This window comes from Amphibalanus amphitrite, unplaced genomic scaffold, assembly GCF_019059575.1.
Source record: "Amphibalanus amphitrite isolate SeventyFive unplaced genomic scaffold, NRLGWU_Aamphi_draft 000063F_arrow, whole genome shotgun sequence".
NCBI classification, from domain to species: Eukaryota; Metazoa; Arthropoda; class Thecostraca; order Balanomorpha; family Balanidae; genus Amphibalanus; species Amphibalanus amphitrite.
Window position 1 is genome coordinate 329974 of NW_024881559.1, and position 8565 is coordinate 338538.

The window sequence follows — 8565 nt, forward strand, 5'->3', positions numbered from 1 at the left end:
TGAGCTTCCTAGCTCAACGCGTTTGGGAGATATAACCAAAAAACCTCAGGGGGGGCTCCTGAGGCCCCCCCCGCCAGGAATAGGGTTAAGGGCCAGTTAAGGTTGTTCTGGTGAAGGCGAAGGTCAGGTCAGGTAAGTCAAATTTGAAACTTGATATTTTTGCATAAAATGGGTACCGATTCGATGCAGCTCGTCACGGGGAGTCTAATGTAGGTCTTTGTTTTGCGCTACGTGGTCTAGAATTGCTAAAAAATTGAGTTAAAAATTTGACGTCATCAATTTTGAATAGTTTTCGCTATAACTTGGCCAAGAAAGGAGGTATCGATCAAATTTGGTATGTAGATAAATAATCGTATGGATTCCATATAGATGCCGTTTTTTCGAAATTCGAAAAACTTTCACATTTTTTTTTGCTATTTGATAAAAATAAATCTTTTTTATATTGAGGGTCAAAATCACAAAATTTTGAAAATCCGAGATAGCAGTTTCGTAGCGCTGGCTTTTCTCTAAACGACCACATGATTGGACATCGAAACTTGAACTGCTTGGTAACTGTAGTTTTTGTGAGCGTTTCAAGATTTCACGTTTTTTGCTCATTTTTGCTCGAACGTGACCTCAGTTTGACCTCAATAACTCCTGGCCTAAGGTGACCTAAGACTTGAAATTTTGTGTGAAGGTATGGAATTGATGCCCGGGAAGGTACTGAGAATTTGGCGGCGCACAGCGCCGCCAAATTCTTGCTATTTAGGAAAAACCACAGGGGGGCTATATTGCCCCCCGCCCAACGGGGCGAGGGTTAAAGCAGGGCAGCAATGAACACGTGCAAGTGCAAGTGTGATTGGTCGGTCGACAGTAGCCATGGGGCATCATTCGTTCTCATTAGTCCAAGCGAACATCTCCACGAGCACTACCAGGGTTGGCAGCGGCACAACCAGGGCAGCACAGGAGCCTATTCGAGTACCAATGCGTTACCTCGCCCTAACCGGCCGAGCCACAACAAACAACTGATTGACGCAAGACGATTAATACGCGGCACCGCACCTAGTATTGGATACAACTTCATGTCGTGTCTATTATACCCACCACTTGATTGACTCCTAATCACCCACATTGAAACATGAGCCGGGATCTGGTCGAGTGGCAGGTCCCGGCGGAGCTCTACTGCGCTCGGAGGTGGGAGGCCTGGTCAGTGGTACACAAACAGACCGGGATGCCGGCGGACAGGCCGGCGACAGTGGCCCTGCAACGACGCCGATTCCGTCCGGGTACGGCGGAGATCAGCCGCGGCCACGGCACACATACCAGAGCATGGCTACCTCACAGAGGGACGTTCAGCCCAGGAATTAACGACAGCTCGGTCACGGCTGTTCAAGATCTAGTGCTGCCTCAGCCCTCAATAAGGAAAACACGCATTGTGAGAAAGTGCATGCAATGGAGCAAACTACTCAAAAGAAAGTCTACCCCGCAAACTTGTTGGGGTCATGTTCGTCAATAATATGAAAGCATTTCAAACGCTGTGATGCCAATTAAAAACTACACAACACAGAAAAACAACCAAGCAACGACCCTCTAATCGCGGGGGGGGGAGGTAGGGCGGTGGTCATCGGTGCGTCTTCAATCGCGAGGATGAATTAAATAAACGTCATTCCGCAGGCACGTCAAAACTCATACTTGGACAAATGATCCCTTGGAATAAAACTCATAGAAAGCACTAAGCAGCGGATATGGCATTATTTTAACCAAAAACCGTACCAGCCGCTCACCGAAAAATCCGAAATACAGCACAAATAAGTGGGCCATGCAGGAAAATGTTACGAAAAACGCACACCACGGAGGCTTACCTTTGTTCAGCCATGGTCTAGCGGGGAGAAGAATAAGTTTAAGTTAACTGATATCTCAAAAGGTGGGAGCTGTCGTTGCGTATAACATGGCTTCGTTATACCTAAGTACCGACAACATAATTCACAAAGTGTCCTTTTTCAAAGTTTACGTCAATCATCAATTTCATATTCAATCGCTGACTGCTACTTGCTAGTTCCGTTTATAAACCCAACGGTGACCCAACATATAGGATAATGGAAACTTATCTAACATAAGCATTCATCGCCGACGCTTATACTAGATGATTGGAGCTTTTGAGTCCGCGGCGAGCGTTGAAATAAACTCCCTAAAAAGAGTCGAAACACGGGAAAATATAAACATTTCCGCCCAAAGATTATCAACAGATCACTACACAACCCTGGATATACAATGCACAGATATAAGGATACACACCAATATTTGCCATTTGCCGTGGGCTGTTGCATCAATCAACTCTGGCACCGACGACCACTTACCGTGAATCAGCTTGAAGATGGCGCGCTTATTTTTGGACACAGCCTTGGGGTCCTCCGCTAGTCGACTGTGGGAAACGGGCAGAACGCGGTGAGCACTCGAACCGAACCTGGGGAAGGCTCATTGCATACGTGTATTGGATCCGTTATTTAAAGGGACCCTCCCACCTTAACATTAGTTTTGAGTTGAGATAGCCAAGTTTGCGGCCAGGCTCAGAAACCACCATTTATCCTGGTCGCAGCCCCCGCAGCTTTATGGTGTTCAAGAAATTTCTTCCCTTTACTTGCAGGGTGGGACCAGCGTGGTCCCTATCTCTTAACCATTACGGGAATCTGATGACGTCATCAGGCTTTCGAACGTCCGTTAAATGTTTGACTAAAACGTTTTGTAGCACGCGGTGGTATATGCTGCTTTGCGCGCAACAAATGCCGCACTTTCAAATAAAGTCGCTAGGAACAGCGGAGATCCCAAAAAGTAAACAAAAGTAAAAGTATAATATCTTGAAAACTGGTGGATATTTTTCGATGAAATTTGGTAGATATTCGTTTTTGCTCTTTCTGAACCGAGCGACATCACTTTCATGCCAATTCATTGACTTTTTGAAGGTGGGAGGGTCCCTTTAACGAATACAAAACATCCCAGATGAAAAACAATACACAGCATGCGTGATGGAGGAATCGCAGGTTAAAGTGAGACCTTTTCTTCTCCTAGTGACAGTCACAAGAGCCTAAAAACAAACAAATATGAAATAACTAAATAAAAAGCGATGCATAATGTACAGACGAGCAGGGCAGGAGAAATCAAAATACAATAATTAAATCGCATGAATCCTTACCCTTCTCATTGTAAACGCTTGCTAGCGCACAATTTACACCAAGACGAAAATATCGGCCCTACGAGTCACCTAGTGGCAATCAGACACTGACCTGCAGTGTTTGATGGTGGCAAACAGTAGCGGCAGCGCGATGAACATGACGCAGCCGAACCACCACCACGTCTTCTCAGTCACTTGCCAGCCGACCGAACAGCAGTCCTTCGGCACTGGCCGCACAACAACACAACGACGTCAGCGGCATTTACCACGGAGTCAGCGGCGCACACTGCACGGCGTCGGCGAACACACCACGACCGCAGCAAGACACAACATGGCGTGAGCGACACGGACAACAAGGCGGCATATACCACGGCGTCAGCGGCACACAGAGAATGCAGTGTCAGCGGCACACACCACACGGTAGGCGTCAGGAACACAGTGCACGGCGTCAGCGGCACACACCACGGCGTCAGCGACATATACCACGGGGTCAGCGGAACATTGAACACATCACGGCGTCTCGGAAGCACACCATACGGCGTCAGCGACACACTGCATACAGCACGGCATCAGCGACACACTGCATACAGTACGGCATCAGCGACACACTGCATACAGCACGGCATCAGCGAGACAGCGACACACTGCATACAGTACGGCGTCAGCAGCACACTGCATACAGTACGGCGTCAGCAGCACACTGCATACAGTACGGCGTCAGCAGCACACTGCATACAGTACGGCGTCAGCAGCACACTGCATACAGTACGGCGTCAGCAGCACACTGCATACAGTACGGCGTCAGCAGCACACTGCATACAGTACGGCGTCAGAAGCACACTGCATACAGTATGGCGTCAGCGACACACTGCATACAGTGCGGCGTCAGCAGCACACTGCAGACACCAATGGATTAGCAAAACCACAAAAAAACTTTGCCAACACTACAGTACAGGTACAGCTTATTTGGTCTTTTTTCTGTTACAAAACAAATCATCAAAATATCAGACACGTCAAGTGCAACAGCAGGTCCACTTTCACAAAAAAATCATCTATTTTATCGAACTGATATAAATGAAGAGAAATAAGACTCCCACAAGTTACCTGAGATCTCTATTCGCCACATGATTAACTTGTTAAAAGTATTCTTACCAGTTCCATTTTCATACAGACTGATTGTGCTGTTATCGATCACTGTCCAGCCGGCTAGCTGGTAATGATCTTCTACCAGTAATTCTCCTTCAACAGACATTGTGAATGAAGCCTGAAAATCAGATGGCTTTTAAATTTGACACACTGATAGGGTGACAAAACAATAACAGCACTAAAAATGTGACTACTAATTAAGTATATCAACAAGTATGATAGGTATCCTCCATCTTGTGTCCGAAACTCGTAAAGATCTAGCACTTAGGTACCCATTTAACCCATCTGGGACCCAGATTGAGTCCAGTGACAAGCCCAGATGTAACCCAAGCTCATAACTACTAGCCCTTGGAATGGCTGGCTGGGGCAAATGCCCTAAAAATGGGTCCATGTGTTGTGCGCCCATTTTTTACACATCCTTCAAGCTTAGAAGGATGTAGAAAAAAGAAAGATCATAGAAAATACACATTCTTCAAGCTTAGAAGGATGTGTCTTTTCCTTTTGTTTTTATTTTGTAAATTCCTGCAGTTCTTATGATGGGATGAAGGCCTGCAAAACTCAAGTTCATGCAAAGGAAAACATTTGTGATAACATAAACAGCCGGAAGTTCCGGGGGCCACAAAAATCGACGGAGCGGTGTGTCCGAAGGCTAGCGGGCGTCAGCGATGGCCGGGCAGCGTAGCAGCACGTGCTCCGGCACGTCAGCCTCTTCTTGGCACATGGCGAAGAGCGCCACGGGGCACCGCTTGTCCGGGCCCTGTTTCACCGGTGATAGCAGCACGCTGCTATCAAGCTGCTATCACACGTGTCAAATTGGGTTTCCATGGAAACGTCAACAAGCCTATTCCTCCAACACTACCAGAAGTGTGACGTCAGCTCGCGAAATGGAATAGCAGCGTGCTGCTATCACCGGTGAAACAGGGCTCTAGGCGCTGCTAGCACGCCGCGGAGTGGAGACGGCCGATTCAGTGACCCGCCCTCATCTGGTGCACCGATACGGCGTCCTCTTGGTCCTCGCCGGAGATGGGGAGCGGCGGCGTGCTCCCGAGGAGCGGCTTCAATAGTGACTCGGACCAGTTGTCAAGCCATTGATGCGAGGCCACACAATGAGCCGCCCTGGTCAGCGAGCAGGCGTTTGAGGGCAGGGTGGCCGCTAGTTTCGCCAGGGCGTCCGCGCTCATATTCCCCTTGATACCAAAGTGGGCAGGAAGTGGCAAGGTCTTCCAAACCTATCTCCACACCGAGGATTAAGGCCTCACCTGGGCGGCCGCTCCTCCGCCAAGTAGACTCAGAGCGGATCGCCAGTTCGAGTATACACCACGCGATGACCAAGGCAGGGACGTCTCGTCCCGAAACCTTTCCAGAGACGCTCACAGAGCGAATCTGCTGCTAGATTAACCAGAGGGCTGCTCACAGGCCCTGTGTCCCCACCACAGTCCACACACTGTCAGATAAAGTTATGTTTCGTAATCATTACGGAGCGAGCGAAGCGAGCGTAGTCTTTTTTTATAAATTTAGCTCGAATGTTTGAATGAACGGATTGACAGAGCCGGAGCCCACGCTAAGCAGAGCTTGTTGCGTAGACCCCGACCCCTACCGTCCGATCGCGCAATTCCGGGTAACGGGAGAATTTCGATGCCAAAGTTTAACGTGCCCTTCAAAGCCGGACACGGCCTGTCCAACTCAACTGACCTCAACTGACTGCGGCTGCTCCCACCAACCGCAGACCATCCCCGTCAGGAGTCTCATATATCGAGCGCCGGAGCGTCTCGAACCCGGGCTCTCACTACCGGGAGTCCGATGCTCTACCAACTGAGCTACGAGACAGGCTAAGGCTTTCCTTAGATTAACAGAAATTTCTGAGTATGAGCGGCCGGCCGTGCGGACGCTTTTGCGAGGCAACCACTTGACAATCTCAGCAACCACTTGACCGATTTACATGCGGTAATTTTTGTAGGGTAGCTTCATTCCTTCTACCAAGTATTGGACTATTCCGATGCATGTGGGTGACCCCTTATGCACGTGCCACGTGCAAAACGAAGAGGTGTCAGTTTTGTAATTGTTGCAATATATCGGTAACTACTTGGCCGATTGCGCTGAAAGTTGGCATGTAGGAAGGCACCCACTAGGCAATGCATATTCATGTGCCAGAGTTGGGGTGGTGCTGCACGTGCACACGTGCAGGGGTCGTTTCCAGATCTCAAGAACGGCTGGACCGATTGCGCTCAAATTTGGTAGACAGTTAGGGACCGGTTAGTAGGGTGCCGTGCACAAGTCAGTTGGGACCCATTTTGCACGTGCGCACGTGCAGGGTGCCACTTCCAGATCTCGAGAACGGCTGGGCCGATTGTGCCCAAATTTGCAACATCGCTAGAGACCGGTTAGCAGGGTGCTGTGCACAAAACAGTTGGAGGTACCCCCTCGCAATTTCGCACGTGCAAGGCCCACCCTCTCGCTCGCTCCGTTAGTCACCCCAAAAGGCATTATACTGGTTAGGTAAGTAAGGTTAAGTCAGGTTATATCAATATTTGGTTTCATTAGTCCTGAATGTAGTGCACCAGATTTTTTTGGCATTAAATCAATTTCCTTGGCTAATATGTTTTATGACAATATGGTGCAGTTTTTATTTAGTTTTGAGCCTAACTAAGGTGAAAGAGGGTGATATCCACCAAAAATGACAATACTAAAGGCCATCTAAGAGACAATACTCTATAGATGGCCTTGACCGTACCTATCGAAGTACAGAAACACTGAAAATAAAAATGGTACTAGGCCACACCATTCATCAATAACAACAAGTGTCAAGTTTTTTTTTTGACAGGTGGATGGTTGACTTCATGGACTAGCGGCTTTTCCATTTCAATTTGCAGGATCAGCCTAAACAAGAAATAACGTTATCATATATTAAAGCACTTTTTAACACGGAAAAAACATGAAATTTAATGGAACGAGTTGATCAACGATAAAAACAGAAAGGGTATGCAAGAAATAACCATTTTCAACCCTAACACCGAACTAATAAGAGTGTATAATTATCCGCTGTCATGGATACCTTCGATAATTTTTATGATTAGCGGGACGTTGAATAGGGTAACAAGTTAAGTATTGATTAATGTTTATCCTTACCTTACCTTACCTTACCAATACAGAATTTTGAGGCCTATAAGGCCTGTAGGGATCTGATCTCATCGAGCTCCTTACTAGAGACAGTCATGAATCTTGGGCTGGGATGTCAAAGGATGCATCACCCCAGTGAGAGTCGAGACGGGCTTTGAAGATATTGACAGACGTAGAGAGGATCACAGAGGCAGGAAGCGCATTCCAGTCGTTGATGGCGCGGACCGACAGAGTGTGTCTCCTGGGTCTTGAAGCAGCTTGAGGCTTCAGCAGCTTCAGAGCATGTCCTCTGGTGACAGATGAGACTGCCTGCTCGAAAAACTGGTCCGGCCGAACGTTGACTCCTCCCGTCAAAATCTGGAAGATGGCGATTACGTCTCCTCTCCGTCTTCGGTGATATAGTGATGGGAGCTTGAGTCGCCGGAGGCGTTCCTGGTAGGGCAAGTGTCTTAGCTCACGGACCAGTTTGGTTGCTCTCCGCTGCACTCGTTCAATCAGCCTCTGATCAGCTCGGTTGAAGGGCCCCCAAATGAGGTTCCCATATTCTAGATGGGGTCGTACCAGCGTTTTGAAGAGAATCGGCAGGGTAGTCGCATCAATGCAAATGAACGATCTTTTTATCAGTGCGAGCATTTGGTTGCCCTTTGCAGCTGCAGACGCGGCCTGCTTACGAAACTTCAGGTCAGAATCCAGCTGAACCCCCAGGTCCTTCTCTACTTCAACCGTATTCAGCTGGAGACCATTCATGGTGTATGAGTGCCCAGGATTCCTAGGGCCGAGATGAAGGACCTTGCACTTTGATTCATTGAACGGCAGTTGCCACTTCTCCGACCACTTGGCCACTTCTTCAATGTCTCGCTGGATTGAGCTTGTTCCAGTGGACGATGGTGTTCCGAAGATTTTGGTATCATCTGCAAAGACCTTGATGGAGCTCTGCACGGATTCGGGTAAGTCATTGATAAATATGATGAACAGCATTGGCTTTATGGCGAGGTATGACGGCATAGGAACCATTGCAAAATGATATAAAAGTAAGAAAAATTTCGATCAAATTTGCAGTATTTCTTATTTTCATATTAAAATGCATTTACCAGAAAGAAATGAATGGCTAATAAACCGTAACTGAGCTCAACTCACAAAAAATCGCACTTTTG

At 47.8% G+C, this 8565-nt stretch overlaps 1 protein-coding gene across 14 annotated transcripts in view; it reads right to left on the minus strand.

The window, feature by feature from the left end:
- Window positions 1-8565, minus strand: part of LOC122378664 (receptor-type tyrosine-protein phosphatase S-like) — an 89436-nt gene that overhangs the window by 80758 nt on the left and 113 nt on the right. The window contains exons 1-4 of one of the 14 annotated variants that reach the window (XM_043359969.1): window positions 8333-8359; window positions 4301-4412; window positions 3261-3375; window positions 2337-2401 (exon numbers count right to left, since the gene is read on the minus strand). In XM_043359969.1, coding sequence (XP_043215904.1) covers window positions 2337-2401; window positions 3261-3375; window positions 4301-4400 — 280 coding nt within the window. In that variant the 5' untranslated portion in view covers window positions 4401-4412; window positions 8333-8359. Of the gene's footprint in view, window positions 1-2336; window positions 2402-3260; window positions 3376-4300; window positions 4786-7025; window positions 7137-7310; window positions 7349-8082; window positions 8360-8565 lie in introns of those variants that run through there. The other 13 variants (XM_043359975.1, XM_043359970.1, XM_043359973.1 and 10 more) reach the window with 13 other exon arrangements.